The sequence below is a fragment of the Trachurus japonicus genome, chromosome 17 (genome assembly GCF_045865225.1).
Source record: "Trachurus japonicus isolate A0001 chromosome 17, Traja_1.0".
Classification (NCBI taxonomy): Eukaryota; Metazoa; Chordata; class Actinopteri; order Carangiformes; family Carangidae; genus Trachurus; species Trachurus japonicus.
Window position 1 is genome coordinate 17,499,666 of NC_140923.1, and position 18,185 is coordinate 17,517,850.

The 18,185-nt window shown below is 39.7% G+C and overlaps 3 protein-coding genes across 6 annotated transcripts; 2 read left to right on the forward strand and 1 right to left on the reverse strand.

The window, feature by feature from the left end:
* Positions 1 to 5,497: 5,497 nt before the first annotated feature.
* On the forward strand, positions 5,498 to 6,798 carry LOC146970439 (ATP synthase F(0) complex subunit g, mitochondrial-like). Its single transcript, XM_085804487.1, has 3 exons — positions 5,498 to 5,557; positions 5,851 to 6,011; positions 6,621 to 6,798. The coding sequence occupies exons 1-3, from the start codon at positions 5,506 to 5,508 to the stop codon at positions 6,717 to 6,719; spliced, it is 312 nt and encodes a 103-aa protein (XP_085660613.1). The 5' UTR covers positions 5,498 to 5,505; the 3' UTR covers positions 6,720 to 6,798.
* Positions 6,799 to 6,818: 20 nt separating this feature from the next.
* Positions 6,819 to 9,096, reverse strand: ift22 (intraflagellar transport 22 homolog (Chlamydomonas)). Its single transcript, XM_085804486.1, has 5 exons — positions 8,802 to 9,096; positions 7,979 to 8,061; positions 7,628 to 7,714; positions 7,300 to 7,502; positions 6,819 to 7,213 (listed from the first exon to the last, which is right to left on the reverse strand). Exons 1-5 carry the CDS (start codon positions 8,838 to 8,840, stop codon positions 7,065 to 7,067), a joined length of 561 nt encoding a protein of 186 aa, XP_085660612.1. The 5' UTR covers positions 8,841 to 9,096; the 3' UTR covers positions 6,819 to 7,064.
* Positions 9,097 to 9,276: 180 nt separating this feature from the next.
* LOC146970441 (outer dense fiber protein 2-like) lies at positions 9,277 to 16,638 on the forward strand. Of its 4 annotated transcripts, none has more exons than XM_085804065.1 (17): positions 9,277 to 9,328; positions 9,653 to 9,827; positions 9,947 to 10,070; positions 10,217 to 10,348; positions 10,526 to 10,600; positions 10,950 to 11,021; positions 11,113 to 11,229; positions 11,836 to 12,021; positions 12,136 to 12,245; positions 12,358 to 12,493; positions 12,707 to 12,817; positions 13,422 to 13,526; positions 14,067 to 14,225; positions 14,610 to 14,710; positions 14,810 to 14,972; positions 15,639 to 15,764; positions 15,875 to 16,638. In XM_085804065.1, exons 2-17 carry the CDS (start codon positions 9,664 to 9,666, stop codon positions 16,046 to 16,048), a joined length of 2,055 nt encoding a protein of 684 aa, XP_085660191.1. In that variant the 5' UTR covers positions 9,277 to 9,328; positions 9,653 to 9,663; the 3' UTR covers positions 16,049 to 16,638. The 4 variants fall into 4 exon arrangements, with proteins under 4 accessions (XP_085660191.1, XP_085660193.1, XP_085660192.1 ...); XM_085804066.1 differs by having other exon boundaries at positions 9,287 to 9,332; positions 9,662 to 9,827; XM_085804067.1 differs by lacking the exon at positions 14,067 to 14,225.
* Positions 16,639 to 18,185: the final 1,547 nt, after the last annotated feature.

An 18,185-nucleotide genomic window follows, 5' to 3' on the forward strand; every position in this document is an offset into this window, starting at 1 on the left:
GTGAGACACACACACACGCGCGCGTGGCCTACCTCTAGCGTCTTCATCCTGTTTCCAGTTTCAGTCAAGACCAGCTCCAACTCTGTTAAGTCCTGATAAAGAGTCCAAGCGTTGTCGCCTCACTTTTGTCCTCAGTTTATTTCATAGACTGTAAAAAAAAAAAAAAAAAAAGAAAGTTTATTTAAAGTTTATTTCCAATTTTCGCCATTCTAAAAAAAAAAAAAAAAAAATCACTAACCTTCTCGGTTGAGATGAGAGTGGCAACAGGTATTCTGATCGCTGCTGCTGCTGCTACTGCTGCTCGCCAAAAAAAAAAAAGTAGAGACAGTGGGTTTGTCCGAATTTGTATCACTCTCACATCCTTTATCTTTTCTTCCTCCTCTCTTTGCAGCTCCACTGCTTGGACATTTGTTCTCCGTTATGTTTTATGAAGCGTCTTTCACTTCTTGCCGTTAACTTCCCAGCTGCCACCTGTCCTGACCTCTGACCTCACCACGTTACCGCCAACAAATCAAAGCAAATATGTTAACTGTCATACATTCACTGCCTCTAACCCTCCATATACAAACACACACTCAAGTAATACATTTTAAGTAAAAAAAAAAAAGAAAAAATCAAAAAGGACAACAGAATGAGGTCACAGTTTGTGATTGAATGCCCCCTAGAGGTCGGAAGTATTTTCTTACACTTTATCAATCAATCAATCAATCAATCAATCAATCAATCAATCAATCAATCAATCAATCAATCAATCTTTATTTATATAGCACCTTTCATACATGGAAATGCAACACAAAGTGCTTTACACACATAGAAAAATAGAAACAGAAAAAACAATTACAAGTAAAAACCCCTCCCTGCCACACTCCATACTGCGCACACACACACACACACACACACACACACACACACACACACACACACTCTCACTACTGACACTAGGGAGACATGGCATGACACTGAGGATTGAGGAAGCGATTAGGCCTACACTTTATACTCAAATTTCAACATAATCACAAACCTGCGTAGAAATTCTCAGAAATGAATCCATGTGTGTTATGTGAAATTATATGGGATATTATATAAGATGATATTTTAAGATATAGTATGGTTATCTGTCCTTTTACAATATGGCAATGGCAACATCCGTGACCTCTCCATCCTATGAAAGACAGCCATTAGTTGGGTTCAGGCAGGTTAAACCTCTACACCACCTCTTACTCTAATGAAGACATGGTTCAGGTTGAAATGTTACATTCTGCACCCAATTAAAAGCTCCAACTATTACTACATGCTTCAGACCTAATGTTTCTGCATCATGCCTCAGCCTTGACATGTCTGTTGTGCTATTTTCCAGTGTGGCCAGAGATTTTGTTAAGAACTCTGATGCTTGATTTTTCTTTTTTTTTTACTTTAAATAATCTGTAGTGAGAATAAATCACTCTCCTCCACTGGTGCATCAACCTACCAGAAGTTAGTGCAGTACATGCCATCAGTCCCCTCAGTGTCTCTGCACCACATGGGAGGTAATATATTCCAGATTTAACCACTACATCACCTTGTTCTTTTACTTATGAAGGAATAAGGATTGAAGACCGAGGGCTGAACTCCCCACCACGTAACAGAAAATGAGGCCGCAGCCTTGGTGAGAGCCTTTGTTTCAGTTGTCTCTCCAGGAGCCTCTGGCTATATATGTGATGGTCAGACTAAAGAGACCAACCTATAAATGAAGACATATGCTGTGAGGTTCATAAATCTTATTACCTCTGTGCTCTGACATAATGGATATATCCCTGCTGCTCACCAGTCAGACATCCAAAGAGAACAAGACGGTGGAAGTCTGACTCTAATTGGCCCTTTTACAGTACCTAGACTGTAACAGGAATTCATTGTGTCCCCAGCTCTCTTTGTCTTCTTCACCGACAAGTTCGATTTAGGTTTAAATTTGAAGAATGGCTGACATTATAAGGGAATATTTGGTGGTTTTGGGAGGTGCCGTGCCGTGCTTCTGTCATTATCGCACAATATCACCAGTGTTTTCAATTCAATGTGAGCTTGAAAGAGGACGGCTTTTAGGTGCTGACGTGAGAAGGGGATGGGGTAGGTGAAGATCTTAGATGTCTGAATAACAAGTGACAAAGAAGAACAGTTTTTTTTATAAAAGAACAGACATGCTCCGTAAACTGCTTCAATATTTAGATTTGTGTATTAGCCTTCAAGTGGACACCAGATACAGATACACAGATTCAGTTTTAACCCAGAAGTCAGTTTAAATGATGCCATAGACAGTACATAAAAGGTATTACTGACAGATGGCACAGACCAAACACACTGAATATAATGTTGATATTTGCCCAGAGTGTTTTATACCGTATGTCTCAGAACAAAATATTGATTTGAGAAGCTTTATAGCTTCAAGCAGAAAGCTTCAATTTGATGGTTACCCACAAATTATTCTCCTCAGGGATACAAAGTGATGAGCTGGGACCCTGTTCACACTCGGCATTAAGATCTTGGCAGGTTAATTGGATCACAAAAGGACTTGCAGGCACGAAGACACCCAGAGACACAGTGGGATCAGATTTTCAGGCCACATGTTGAGGGTTACACATCCGGTCTGATTTCCAATAGTGTCCTAATTTATGTTACAGCTATAGCGTATAGCTGAGTGTCGAACATAGTTTTCCTGACTGAGGCATTATGTCATCTATTAACTCTGCCTCACTTAACTTTTCCTGCTTAAAGTTTTAGAGCTTTGTCCAAAAGAGATAAACTGTTAATTGCAGTTTATTTCCCTTAAATTATCTACACACAGTCTGGATATATAAAATATGAACAGGGCAGGATGGAGGGAATGAAAACAGAGGATTTAGACAATTATTAGAGACAAAAGACGAAGATGAAATGTGAGACTGTTCAAAATTCAGAAATAGCTACATGTGAGATTAAAACAAATGACCTCATCAAGTTGGTCTTGGCAATCATCCTCCAGCTTCACACTTCCCCACAAGTCACTGCAGAGAAATGGATGATGCCCTTATCCGTCTTCTTACCCAGCAGACTGATCTCCAGCCTGTGGGTCTGCTCTATCACCAAATGTGTGTGTGTTTGTGTTGATTGCCAAGGCTGAGGTAGTGATGTAATTTGTTTTAATCTCATCTGAATTTTCTAGTCCTTTTAGACCATGAAAGGCAAGATTTACACAGTCGCTGCGGGCTCCTTTCCTGTCTGTTTTCGTCTTCCTGTCTGTCTATGTATATTTCTGTCTCTTCCAGTCTGTTTCTATGACTCACACACTTCTGTCTGTGGACTGTGGAGCTGACACACACCTCCTAAAGGAGCATTGTTCTGCAGGCTCTCTCTGACGGACACAGTCTGACTTTAACTCTCCTTAAAATTGGTTAAAAGAAATTAAGGTCATTTTCATTATGCATTTTGCAGGGTGATAAAAGTGTCAGCAACTGGAAATTCACTACTATTTTGTACTTGAAAGCAATGGATTCAAAGGTTGATTAAAAATGTGTTACCATGCCAGGAGTTAGAGGAGAAAATGAATGGCTATTTATTAATATAATAAGAGCTATAAGTTGATTATCTAAGCTAAAAACAGAAGGAAACAGCTCTGTCCAAAGGTAAAAATATATGTAGCTATATATATCTACTTTGCAACACATTTTGGATGTGTTGCAAAGTAGCTCAGCAGTTATTAACATATTACATCTCAGGTGAAAGTATAAAAACTACAAGTGTAACAAGCCAGGCTTCTTGTTCACCCCTCATTCCAGCTCGGCTTTATATTTAGCATAATGACATGAGAGCAATACCAGCTTTGGCAAGAAAGCCAGTAAGTAAATTTTGAGGGCAGAGGGCAAATGACTGATATCATTTCATTGTTTAACCTTAATAGTCCATCTAAACTTACTGAAATACCGTTAACTAAACATCTTTCCACACTCAGTCTTTCAAGATTGGTGTGTAAGCTTGTTTTACTGTAGTATATGTTTATCCCTCACTCTGTGAACAGCTGCCACACTTGTGTAGAAATGGAAAATTCTTGCTGCTGTGTGATGCCTTTTTTCCCGCCTAAGACATTTCCCCATAATTCAGACTGACATATTTGGTATTTCTGGAAACTGTGGCAATTAGAGTAGCTCAAAATAAAGTCCCGTGGGTCTTAACAGTGTTTAACCATCAGAGGCTGCATGAGCGTATAGGGAGTTGAAGAACTCTCAAGGCAAGCAGGGCATTTTTTTTTTTTTTTTTTTTTTTTACACATACAGCATCAAGTGACATCAGAATATAAGAAAAGTATACAACACTGAACACTGACAATGTTTTGTGCCTATAGCCTCTAACTTCATTTGTTATCAGTATCTAGTATTGGATAGCTCCCTCTAGTGATTTATTCACAGAAAATATAATTACGCCTCATGTTCACCACAACAGGTTTAGTGTTATTTCTTTTCTGCCTTGTTTACTGTAGAGATTTTTTGTTAATGATGCAAACACCTTCGTAGGAGCTCTCAAATTAACACTAACAGCTACCTGCAAACTGTTTACATCCAATTTTGCTATACTCCTGAAACTTGGGGGCATTATTTAGATATTTTAGAGATGTAAAGTAAAATCGCACCATCTTTCCAGCTTTAATTTGGCAGGTCATGGTACCAGTTGGTGGGTGTTTGCCTGACAATCTGCAGGTCAAACCTGTATTCTTGTTAGTAGCTACATCGTCACTGCAGCATTTTGTTCCTGGTGTTTTTATGTGGGCAGCAGGATGAGTCAGCGGGGAGTGAGTAATGATTTAGTTATCCATGTAAGACACACAAACTACACAAAGGTTGAGCACACAATGTCTTCCACACGCACACACACAAAGATGGTGTATAACCCTTGTTGCCATTTTGCATGTTTACATCACTGAATGTCATCCTAATGGGTGTGACTGTGGAAAAGATAGACTCTCATATTTTCCAATTAGCTATTGGTTTCCTCTGGGAAACAGTGCAAATATTGTGTGGAGATCTTTATCTGTGGCCTTTCCATCTGGGTGCTGCACTGGTAATTTCAAAATCATAATAGGCTACTTTCCTGTATTTAAAATCACTTTAATGCAGTTTGACTGATTTTTTGTCTCTTAAGAATTTAAAGTTGAATCTCTCCTGTTAGCCTTTGATCTGTTGTTTTTTGTGTTTTGTCATACATGTCACAAGTCCTTCATTTAATCTAAAATAAAGCTGTCTTTCTTTGACTCTTTAATAATTGTTTTTTTTTTTATGGAGACAGTGTCCTAGTTTTTTTTCTCAACTGCGCTGAAATTGTTTTTGTTTTCAAACCCAGTTTTGGTTTCTGAAGCATTTATTTTGAAAATATCTTCCCTTCAAGTTTCAAAACCACCTTTTATTTTGAAATCAGCGACCCGGAAACTCTTCAACGCCACTTTATTTTTTTCCTTCTTTCTTCCTTTTCCTGGAGTCTTATCCAGAGCCTTGTCCAGTCTTCACCATGGCCCAGGCAGTACAGAAACTCGTTGCTAAAGTACCGACTTTAATCGGCGGTAAGTTAATTTGCTGTCTTTTTTTTGTTTTAATCGATCACAAACTTGAGTCAGTGGAGTAAACTTTGTACCATCGGCTCGATCACGTTGTCACAGCGGCGCAACTTCAGTGTGACCTCTGCACGTCTACACAGGTGTCAATACGGTATACGAATGAACCACTGCAGCAGGCATTTCTTAACAACGTTTTATCTTTCTGCGAGGTTGTTCTGGCTTTTTTTTTTTTGTTTTTTTACGTTGCTGCTTCTCAGCTTCCGTACTGAAGACACCGTGTGCTTGTGTGTCGCTTGCAGCCGCTGTCACATACTCCAAACCACGACTGGCGACCTTCTGGCACTATGCCCGGGTGGAGCTCGTCCCACCGTCTCCGGCTGAGATCCCCAAAGCCATAGAGGCAGCTCAAGGCCTCGTCAAGAGCTACCAGACAGGACGGATGGCACAGGTCACAGTTAAGGTGAGTCTGACAAGTATGGTGATAACTGCCTTTCTGTCACCGAGGAGTGTGTGAACCCTGAGTTGCTTAGTCAGCAATAGGTGAATGAACTTTTATTTGGCTTAATTCAGCAAAAATGTAAACCTGTGTTGAATAAGGAGCAGATGCAATTCATAATGTGTTCATCATACCTGTTTTGGCTGTTATGTAACATGGCCCAGAAACCTATTAAGTAATTTGGAGCCGTCACATTTTGTTGAAATGACTGAGTCAAACAATATATTAAACAGTTGGCCACAGAAATGAAATGGGCTACCAGTGGAGGGTGGCCCAATGCCATCTTAGCTGTTTGAATGCAAAATGAGAGGAAAACACACCGATTACTGTTTTTTGGCAAATGTTAATAATTACACAAAGTTCAGACATATTAGTGACATACCTACAACTGACCTTGATGAGATAAATCAGTGTGTGCATATATTGGTGGTACTGAAATGCCATGTAAAGGGATTTAAAAACAATTCTGTATATGTAATCCTTCATTGTTACAATGGCATGTAAATTATTGAGAGAATTATTGCTATTCTCTGCAATTTTCTTGACTGAAAGTGTTTTTATCTCTTTCTGTAGGACGCCTTAAGGAATGGACTCGTGGCCACAGAAGTGCTGATGTGGTTCTACATTGGAGAGTGCATTGGCAAGGGAGGCATTATTGGATATGATGTCTAAATACTGAACTTCTCTCTTTCCTCTGCACAGTCTCAACAACAAGCACCAAATTTTCAAATAAACAGATGTTTATATTCTATTATATAACTCCAGAGTATTCATTTCCAGCGTGAGTAACATTTTATTCACAAAAGACATACACAAATACAGACACCAAAACTGAAGAAGAACTTCTTACTGTAGGAAAATATAAAGTTTAGAAGGGGTTTAAGGACATTTCATGCACAACTAAATTGCAGTAAAGATGTGATATTAATGAGGTGTTTGGAAATGTTAAACAGAGATTGAAGATGCTGACAACGTTTTTTTCTGCATTTAGGCTCCATATTTCATTGATCTTTGTTGCTATGTAATGATCGACATCTCTTCTCTCTCCCGACTCTCTGACATCGTGTTTACAACAGTTCCCAAGTATCTGTTGAAAGCTCTTCTTACAGCCTCTGGATCCTCCTCCAGGTTCGAGTGGATAAGTGGGAGTCTACTCAAGTGTGAGGCTGCATGAGAAAGAATGAGCAATGTTAGCTGAGAAATGGTATTACTAACTCAAACAGCAGCTGTGGGAGGCCTGCAGTGGGATTACCTAGAGGCAGGTGTTCGTCAACTTCTCCGCTGCCAGGCTTGTGGTGAGCTATGAGTAAGCACTGATTGTCCTGCAAACCTTGAGAGGAGATAAACATCGAATGCCACGTCTCTATTTCCTTGAGTTGCCTTGGAACATCTGGATTAAAGATGACCACCATACCGCTGGTGTCCTTCATAAGTGCAGGCCAGCATGATTCAAATCTGAATGAAGAAAAGGGGAAAATAATTATCAAAGGAATAGGACTTCAAAATCACAAGGTGGGAGGTGGGACAGGGTAAAACCTTTTTTAATAAGTGAACATATGTTAATGATCTATTCAACTTACTTTAAATTTCCTGAACAGTCCCAAAGTTCAACCTCACATGTTTTGTTGGTACCACTGCCTTGAGGTTGCGATTCAAATTCCAGTATCCTTAAAACAAGTGTAAACAATTGCATGTGTTTTGTGTAAAATCTGCAAGTCATACCTCAAGATATTTGATATTGCACAGTATTTCAAACTGATCATAACAGGTTAGAGCTAATAATCTATTCAGTGATGTCACTGATTTTATACAAGTTGACCCCAGTGTTACAGGTATTCATTGACCTAAAGTTACCTCCATCCTCTCAGTGATTCATGCAACTAGGTTAAACTCTCTGCACCAGTATATAGCAGTAAAGTTGACACAGTTACCTGACTCCCTGAGTTGGCTGGTAGTCACATCCCAGATTATCTGATGTGTCAGAGAGAAAATTGGCAATACTCGTTTTCCCACTCTGCAAAACAGACAGGCATCATCATTTACAATGCAAGTACACTTTGACATCATTAAGGAGTTTAAAAATGTATCAATTCAAATACTTAATATGTTCACTTAACTACACAAAATGAAAATTAAATTAATCTTGTAGACATTTTTCATGGCAGACATTTAATCTTACAGCAGGAGGACACACACACACACACACACACACACACACACACACACACACACACACACACACACACACACACACACACACACACACACACACACACACGTGTTACTAATAAATCAATAAAGTCTGTTTCTCATTTACCTGTACAGTACTGTTTATTGTGACAGCCAACGGGGAAATAGCCATAATTTATGTTATTAGTTACACCTGTGCTTTTCCTACAATGACAAGCCAACATGTCTACTGTGTAAAAAGGTAAATAGAAACACACAATTTAAGAAACAGACCAGTCAGTATTACTATCCTATACTGCCTGCTTTTACTGAACATACATACAAATATATAAAGCTAAGTTAGGCACTTCTGAAAACCTTACACAGGTTCAAAACGACAACAGTGTTGTAACTGTGTTTGTTGCTGTGAGCTGGTTGCTGTGTAACGTTACCGGGTAAGAAACTACTACTTACTACCACATGCTATGTTGCGCTTTCACTGTTGAAATCATCATCATATTGTTCCCCACCATGCTCGACAGTAAAAATAAGTCACGCTGCAGAACTCAAAAGGTATTCACTTACCTCAGTGGGACCAATAAAGAGTATTTTTGCTTTGAACATTTCCACTCGACAGGCACCAAAGAGTTAGCTTTCAGCTAATTTTACATGAAGAAGCCTCACCACCGAGCTGTGTCAACTAAATCAATAACACTCAGCGAGTAGCTGGGTATAGAATAACAAAAAGAATAGTATTGTTATTATTCCGAGTGTGTGGGTTTTTCTCGATTAAATGAATAAAATGTCAATATTCTCCGTAATTTGATGCTACTCGAGGATGGTTTGAGACACCGTGGCAGTAAACTTCCTCTTCGTTTCTATGGTTTCAACTGGTCTCTTTGTTTCCTTTCGTTCATTGGCTGCTCGTCACTTAAATTAAGTGTAGTCCCGCCTACTTTACCACTTTCAAACCAATCAGAGGCGAGCAAGTAAATCCGTGTCATTACGTCGCCACAGAGCCAACCAATCACCTTCAAGCTTTAAGATGGGGGGCGGGGCGGCGCCTCTTCAGTTTGGAAAAGCGTTGTTCGCAACCGACACAAGGAGAGAGCGTAAGTAAATAGTATTTACATTTCCACTGGCATTGTTTTATTAGGTGATTTAAGGTTTCGGCGCCTATAAATACAGAGTAGATGTGAGTGGGTTTGCTTAGTAGAATGGCGGCTGTCTGTAATGCAACGTAAAGCCTAGCAGCCACTTAACCAGGTCCCGTCTGTCCCTAAGCTAAGCTTGCTTGGCAACGAGTCTCACTGCCCTTGATAGTAAAGAACTTAACTGTGTGGAGTAACTAAGCTCATTTTAAGTCATTTTGTATTAATTAACTCCCTGTGTGTGGATGAAAATGAAAACTAATCTGCTGTATGTCGTTTTGCCAGTAGGTATAGGCATGTCTCCAGAGAATGAAATCCAGAGTCCCTCCCTTGGTTTCAGCTCTTTCAGGGATGATCTCACTTTGAGTTGTGGTGATCTTGATAGCTCCCAAGACCCAGGGAGAAGGAGCAGGACACGCAGCAGTCTTCAGACAAGAACCCCAGAGGTTGACATCTGTTGGTGAGGTCCTAGGATGTGTGTGGACACAATAGACTCACAGCCCTGTTTTTGAAGCGTAACCTCCACCTATCCACAGCCGAAGTTACTCAATGCACCTTGTCTTCCTGTTTTTCTTTCAGTTCCGGAGACTTTGCTGGTGGAAAAAGCCCTTTCCTGAAAATACTGATGGATGCAGAAGCAGCTGCCAACTCTGCTGCCATACAACTTGTGTCTTTTAAAGAGGCAATGGAAGAAGAATTTGCTGTATGTTGTCGCTGCATCAAATGCATGGTTTACATCAAAGTGGTTCAAATATAGACCATCGATGTGTCCAACCTGAATAATTTACCTACATTAGACACAATTTTAATATTCATGACCCAGTGGTGTAACTTCTTTGTCTATTTCAGGATTCAAGACACTCTGCTGTGGATAAACGGCGAATTGCAAGGCAGAGAGGACTTTTGCTGGAGAAGTTGGATGATTTTAAACGAATAAATAAATCTGTTCGGCAGAAATTGAAGCGGCTCCAGGATGCTGAGGTTTGTTGTAATACCCACTACATTGGATATTTGCTCAGCATCACAAGTCATGGGGTTTAGATTGTTAGTGCATAGTAGAGCTGTAGGTACTTATAGTTAATAACAACAAATGAAACTTGTGCATCTCCCCCCAATATCCCTTTATCTAATTGTTGTAACTCGTGTCTTTCTGTGCAGGCCAGTCGAGTTGATTCTGACCAACAGGTCGACATCTTGCTGAAGAAGATCACACAGGCTGATAATGAAAATGAAGTGAGTCTTTTTTATACGTTTAAGAAATAGTTGAAAGGAAGGGAGCTTTATTTACATGTAGGCAAATTCGGCTCGAGGCAACCTAGTCGAAGATTTAGTCTGTGAAAAGGGATAATCTACTTATCTAAGGTTAATAGCTTATCCTGAGTAGAGGTATGGATGGTGGAGGCAGTAAGATCTGGTTAAATTAATGTCAAGGGCAGGGTTACTAATACAGCCACACTGTTACTAAATTGATGCGATAATTGCACTCTTAGACAGAACATTATTATATAATCATAACTGTCAAATTGTGCAATTTCGGTTTTCTAATCATCCAGTAACCAATTCTTTTGTTTTCCTCTTCAAGCATTTAAAAAAAGATTTGATCGAGACAGAAAGAAGAGTAGAGGAGCTGATGGATCTACGGAGAGAGGAGAAGGTGAATATAGTGGAATATTATGATACGGACATTCCTGCAGACTAACAAAATAACTGCGTTGTAAAACATCTGTCCACATTTGCTTTCACAGGACAACATAAAGTCTGCAGTTCACATGACCAAGTCTGTGGAGGCGACTCGTGTTCACCTGCAGGGCCAGCTGCTGAACAAGGAGGCTGAAAACAACCTTCTGACGGCACAGCTGCGGGTATATGAACACCTGAGCGCTTGATCAGCCGACACACCTCTTATCAAAACACTTCAAAGGTCCCATGTTGTGAGATTTTCAATAAAGCAGATGTAGGTCCTATATTAATCCTGTCAAACTATCACAGTGCTCAGTCCACAGAGAAATACACACAGCCTATAATCAGAAACACTTCAGTTAATTTGTGATCTATCACAACAAAACAGTCTTAAGTATCACATGTGGCACCGACCTAACCCACCAGGACCAACCACACAGGATTCAGCTCCTCTGAGTGTTTTTTTTTTGTACACCACAGAGAAGTGGTGTAAAACTACATTTAGATGTTTCTTTAGTTTTTTGTTTTTCTTACATGAAAGAGCGACTATTTTTTCTTATGGGCATAAAAACAATAGAAATATGTGAAATTTGAGAGGTTTTTTTTCTTATTTTCTATTGAAACATGCAATGGCATACAAACACAAATACATACAATGATACTGACTAAAACAAACAAAACGGAACAGAAAAGGTTAAATCAAAACGAAAAGAATCTAAACATACAAATTTGAGGATTTTTTTTCTGTGTCCTTAAATGTGTCCTTGTGGGTTTGTGGTGTCTCCTAGACTTTGGAAAGAACATTGACCGAGCAGAAGATGGAGATTGAAGATCTGAGAGGCTCCATAACCTCTTTGACTGAGAGGGCAGCAGAGGACAAAGAGTCTCTCAAGAAAGCCACACGAGCACAGAAAGTGAGAGCCGAGAGATTTGAAGCTGCCATTGAGAAATGCTATGAACAGCTGAAAGAAAAGGTATTAAGTCAGAATGGCTTTTTTTTGGGGGGGTTTGAAAATCTTCTTTTCTCTATCCATGGTCACATCTGAGTATCTGGTTTTTGTCTTTCTTTCTTCTTGGTTGGACTAAAGGATGCTCAGCTTGCCAATATCCGTTTAGAAAGAGATGCAAGGAGACGGCAGAAGGAGCAGATGGCGGATGAGAAAGACAAGCTTGAAGCACATGTAGATTTATTAAAAAGGTTTGTATTTTCTCTATTACGCACAGCAACCTTGTCTGGGATCTGTTGGAAATCAATACGTGTCAAGCAACAGCCTTCACTAATGAACGTTAAATGTGCATCTCCATTAAAGTCAAATCGTAGACTTGACAGCGCGGCTGCAGAGGGAGAAGGGCGAGCTAACTGCAGCTAACGAAACTGTGATGCAGCGCGTCGAAAAACTCAGCGCTGAAAATGGAGAACTCTGCGTCAGTAATGTAACACTCAAGGTACAAGTTACTAAACAGCTTGCACATGCAGAAAAAACACATGTATAAACATGTCTATGATTATTTGTATAGACTGATATGAGGTGTTTTTATGATTGTTTTTAGTTCCTGCTGGATCCACATTTGTTGTACGTCATATTACAGAATGGAAGAATTGTTCTTTGTCCCTGTGATTTTAATTCTGAAATAGTTTTGTTGTTTGTGTGATGACAGGTATCTGTTGCTCAGTTGGAGCAGCAGCTGGCTGATTGTGAGGCTGAGCTGATAGAGGAGAAGGTTGTGTCCCAGGAGAGGAAACATCAAGCCGACCAGAGTCAATTACAGGTGGACATTTGCTTTTTTTTTTTTACTTTTCTTTAATTTTCATATTTGTTGACTGACTTTAAAGGTTGAATAAGGACTTAAGATTAACACTTTTTTTTAAAATACTGCTTAAAAAACACCCATGTCATATTAATGTCTGCAAACTATGCCTTAAAAGAAAATGTGAAGTGTTTTTAGGTGTATGTGAACCACAGATGCTATTTCTAAATAAACTGATAATGAACATAAGGCCAGAGACCTCATAGCAAAAAAAGTTTTAAGACTACAAACTGTTGTGTTTTTCCCAGACAACTTCTAATCTTTTAATCCTTTGTTTTTATGCAATAGATTATGTATCTTGTCTTTGTGCTTTTCTAACAATTTTTTTTAAATTGATCTTTCATGTTGTAAAATGTGTGTTTGAGGCAGAAAACAATGAAGGGTGCTATACAAAGACAAGTATGATCATAGTGGTTATGTCAACAGCCTTTTATTTACACTGAACGTGTTTTATTGAGATTTCTGAATGAATAATTCAGCAGCAGCGCAAGTTCAGTGCTAGTTTTGCTGCTGCAGGGAAGGACACAGAAGCCTTGATTATAGTGTTGTGATTTTTTCTTTCTAGGTTTCAGAACTTCAGGCTGAAATAGAAGATCTAAGAATAAAATATACAAATATTTTAAGAGAAACGAAAGAGATGTATGACGGAAAAGATACAGCAGCTGATAAGGTAAACTCCCTGCTTCATTAAAGTTTTTTTTTTTTTTTTCCTATAGTTCACAAAAATCTTGACCACATTTGATCTGCAGAAAATGTCAATGTCCAACCATGTTCATGTTATATTTTAAGTAACTAATGTCTTATTCTTTTCTAACAAATTCTAACCGTACTTCACCTTTTCCAGTTGGCACACCTCTGCAGCACTGCTCCTGCTGCTGCTGCTGCTGCTGAATGGCCAGTCAGACTGCTGTTAGATTTTCCTAGTGCTTTTTCAGCTGCATAACATTTGTTACATCTGGATCTGCATGTGTTTAACCAAAGCCTTTATTATTAAATAACCAAAGCCTTCATTGTTTGTTCTGGACGATAAAACGCTTAACAGCGCTTAACAACCGCCAAAGCTGTGTCTAAGAAGGAGGCTCGGTATGTTTTGCACGCTTAAAGGATTATGTGCATCTCTGAGTGGTCAGGGTTTTACTGTGAGAGGTCTGATTAGTCATTAGGCTAATATTTTGTCCCCTCTCAATACTCCACTCCTTCTTGAGCCCAGGTGAGGCAGGAGCTGCAGGCACGTGTGGAGGAACTGATGTCTTACCCTGAGTTACTGAGTGCAGCCGAGCAGAGCCTCTTCGAGTGCCAGGAGAACCTGCGGCGCTCAGAGAGGAAGTGTTCAGAAAAGTCAGAGTCCATTAGGCAACTGCAGGTTAAGGTGTGCAACGAGAGCTGCGGTGGTCAGAGAATAATGAAATGTAGTCATTTTCCCACATCTGACCACTAGGCTGTAGTGCAACCCCATGTGTCCACTGGTGCATCGTGTTTTCTGGTCCTGCTGTGAGTTTTGCTGTTTGTGATTCAGAAAAAAAAACAGTGATTGCAGTGGAAACATTTAGGTTGTGTCTACCTAACAGTTTGTGAGTGTCCTGTGCTGTGTTTGTGTGTGTCCTTTTTAATCACCCACATCACAGATGCTGAATTGTCCATTTTGCAAGTTATTGTATCCACTTGCATGTGATGTGAAACCCTCATTTTTGCTCGTGAGCTGTTCAAGTGATGTCACCGCCGCAATTCTGAGTTTCACTTTTTGCACATACAGATGGAGACTCAGACAAAATTGCTGAGCTCTTCTGCGGAGATGAAAGAATCCATCCATGAGGCCAATGCACAACTACACGAGAAAGTGAACTCTCTCCAGAAGTAAGACCTCCGTTTTTGTCTTGTCTGTTTTTCTAGCACCTAGATGTTTGTGTGTCGCCCAGATTTGAACATAGAAAGTGTTCACCTGATTGATTGTAGGCAAATGGACCAGCTGCAGCAGGAGAACCTGGAGCTCATACGGAAGCTGGCGGCTCAGGAGGAAGCCCTGAGCTACAGCAACCGGCAGCTGGACCAGCGCACAACCGAGTGCCAGGCCCTGAACCGGCAGCTGGAGGCGGCTTTATCGGACGTCACACAACAGGTAGGCTACAGCAGTGACGTCTGACTGGCGCCATAAATCATCAAAGGGTTTTGTTTTTCTGATTCTGTGGTATACTGCTGTCTCGAAGATTGCAAGAAAATGCCATCAGTTGACCATATGACTTGAATTCAAACTTACTTAATAACAGGACAGGTGCAATTCAACACTCAAGTGGATTCTTAGTGGATTCTTGTGCTTTTTTTTAGTTGTACATTTTGAAGAGCATCTGCAACAATGCGGATGTTGCAATTTTAGTCTTTATCCTATGTTACCTTAGGCAAGGCAAGGCAAGTTTATTTGTATAGCACATTTCCGCAACAAGACAACTCAAGGCGCTTTACGTATTAGCAAAATAGGAACATAAAAAGCAAACATTATTTAAAAATAGACAAGAGAAAGAATTAAAACAGATATAAAAATAAGTAAAACAGAAAGGGTGACAGAACAACTAAAACATAGTAAAAAAAAAAAAAAAAAAACAGAATAATGTTACAGTGCAGTTAATCAAAGGCGTCAGCAAACATGAAAGTCTTCAAACATGAAAGAAACCTTATAGAAACAATGTATGACAAAAGTTTTTTCTGCTGTCTGAGCCTGAAATGGTACCTGTTTTCAAAAAAAGAAAGATCTACACTTTGATAACTTCAAGTGCTTTCATGTGTCCAGGTGAACAAGGTAACAGACCAGGCTCATTCCAGAGAAGAGTCTCTTAGGACCAAAATCCTGGAGCTGGAAGCGGAGAAGAGCAGAAGGGATAAGGAGCTGAAGCTTCTTCGCCAGAGCAAGCTGACTGTGAGTATCGTGTTTGTATTTCTATAACACAGAGAGGTAGAATTTTTTCCCCAAATCCAAACAGAGATGTGCTGTTGTCGGTAAACAACTGTCTCTATCTGAATCTGAAGGCAGAGAAACAGTTTGAGGTGCGTCTGAAGGACCTGCAGCTCAGCCTGGACCAATCAGAGAGCCACAAACAAAGCATTCAGAACTATGTTGACTTCCTCAAAAACTCTTATAAGACCATGTTTGACGAGGGACTGCAATCGTCGACTTTTGGTTCATCATATTTTCTAAAATGATCAGGGATTTGTCATTTTGTTTTACATTTTCTGTATGTATTTATTTAAAAAAATGTCATGTCATATTTCTAAAAAAAGACAATGGAGACTGGAATTTTCATAACTTTTTTTAGAGGAAGTAAAAGCATGTATTTTCTAGCTCTGGGCTATCTTTAGATATCTACTTCTTCATTTAGCCGGGTCTTTGACAGCCCCTCCCTATCGATGTAATTGAAACCTGCAGTTGTTGTGAGAAGTTTCAATACCTGTTTTTATCTCATGACATAAGAAAGGTTACATAATATTTTCAAGTGTTTGCACATTTTAGAGTGTGAACTCTCGGTGCTACTGTGTCTTTCTCCCCTACGACCAGGAGTCAGTTGCATACATGTAATTCTAGACGCCTCAGCTCAGGTAGCTCAGGTACATCTGTGTTGAAAGGAAATGAATTGCCAACAGTTTTGAATATTGATGAATTGTTGTGTCACTCGTGTTATTCATTGTTTCCGACTTTACAAATGCAGAGCTTTATTTCTCAAATGGCTTCAATTTGGATGCTGTTTGGTTTGACTGTTGTTTGCAATAAAAGAAGCAATTCACGGTAACTGTAAGAGACAGTTCCTGCGATTTTGTGATATTTCAGGGACTACTACATGATACATAGAAAATAAGACGGGCTTTCAGTTGAGGTAAAAGTAATGTGCCACTAGGTGGAAGTGTTTTCTTAGCTATCTTTTCTCCTCTGTCAAGTGGAGTCTGTTGTGAATTTGGTCGTCAGTTTTACCTTTGTAAATATTTACTTCTGTGTTTGTGTCTGTGCAACTGGCTCCTGATCAACAAGCTTTTTTCTTTTGCCATTTTTTTAAAGCCACATGTACATCTAATTATGACACAAATTGTTAAGGAAGAAAGGTATTGCTTTAAAAAAAAAACATTAAACTGGTGCATATGTCCTAGTCAAGTTTACCAGTGGTAGAATAAACCACGTTTAACACGGTGCTCCATTTAAACTTGAATATCCTCCAGCTTTGCTCCCATTAAAACCATCAGTCAATAATGCTAATGCTGGTGTGTATAAAATATGGAGCCTTGACACCCTCAAAGTCTCATTTCACTGTCTAATGCAGAAAACAAGCTTGTGTATGTCGATCATAGCGAGGCGTGATGAATACTGAACGTGTTCATGTTCTCACTCTCAGCTGGACTGAGATGAATTATGCTTAAAATCAATTGTTTAGCTGTCAGCTGTGAAGCTTACGCCTTTAGGGTTGCACACATAATTGCTGAGACACATGCAACACTGGGATATTTCCAAACCGCTGACGCGCTGAAGTTCGCTCTCGTGTTTCACTAATGGAAGTTTTTTTAATGTTTTGCGAGGCTTTAGGGCACAGAGGGATGCAGGTATCTGCTGCAGCACGATTTACCTAAAAACCTCAACTGTCTTTGTCTTGCACTGTACTTGGATGTTCTTGTCCTCCTGTGTTCCTGCTTGATTTGTGTTCCCCTATACTGTATCTATGGTAATAAACTACAATCATCCAGAACTTCTGCGAGGCTGTGGTGTGTCTTTGTAGCGGACGTATTCCCCCCTGGGTGAGCAGTGCTCCTCTCAAGTTCTCGGAGACAAAGCTCTATTGTGTTCTCGGTCAGGGGATGGAACCATTTCATCTGTGCGTGCGTCAGTACCCCTGTTTTTCCTTTGCTCTTGTTCTCAGTCTCCTGGTCTTGCCCGTTTACGTAATTCTGTTGATCATTCCTTGGGAATTTGCTTCTCTCTGCTGTTTGCTGGAAAACAACCCTAGATCTGACTTCTGGCAATGTGGTTGGTATCACAACGAACACAGCAGCATGGTGGGACACACCCTGAGCTTATGTGCTCATTAGGCTCAAATGAGTTGGATGACCCATTTGTCCTTTTTTTTTTTAACAACTTTGATTCTGCTGAGCCAAAAACAAAAAACAAAAGCTTTACTGTATTAAAATGATTTACAAAGGTCACACAAAGTAGACCAACTGCTGTACAAACACTGTGACTTTTGAAAGACAACATGTGAAGGGAAGTCCATCCAAATCTGACCCTTCATGTGCGATCATCCTCCATTATGCATATAATAAATCCGCACGGAGAGTTTACATTATTTCCCACTACGCTAGA

Bases quoted from the DNA above. Each gene is read 5' to 3' on its own strand.
- LOC146970441 (XM_085804065.1), top strand. From the start codon at position 9,664: ATGTCTCCAGAGAATGAAATCCAGAGTCCCTCCCTTGGTTTCAGCTCT. The intron at 14,973-15,638 runs GTAGGCTACAGC...TCATGTGTCCAG, and splicing joins TATCGGACGTCACACAACAG to GTGAACAAGGTAACAGACCA. The intron at 15,765-15,874 runs GTGAGTATCGTG...CTGAATCTGAAG, and splicing joins TTCGCCAGAGCAAGCTGACT to GCAGAGAAACAGTTTGAGGT.
- ift22 (XM_085804486.1), bottom strand. From the start codon at position 8,840: ATGTTCAAAGCAAAAATACTCTTTATTGGTCCCACTGAG. The intron at 8,062-8,801 runs GTAAGTGAATAC...TCTGTTTTGCAG, and splicing joins TCTTTATTGGTCCCACTGAG to AGTGGGAAAACGAGTATTGC. The intron at 7,214-7,299 runs GTAATCCCACTG...TTTCTCATGCAG, and splicing joins TGACGAACACCTGCCTCTAG to CCTCACACTTGAGTAGACTC.
- LOC146970439 (XM_085804487.1), top strand. From the start codon at position 5,506: ATGGCCCAGGCAGTACAGAAACTCGTTGCTAAAGTACCGACTTTAATC. The intron at 5,558-5,850 runs GTAAGTTAATTT...TGTCGCTTGCAG, and splicing joins AGTACCGACTTTAATCGGCG to CCGCTGTCACATACTCCAAA. The intron at 6,012-6,620 runs GTGAGTCTGACA...CTCTTTCTGTAG, and splicing joins TGGCACAGGTCACAGTTAAG to GACGCCTTAAGGAATGGACT.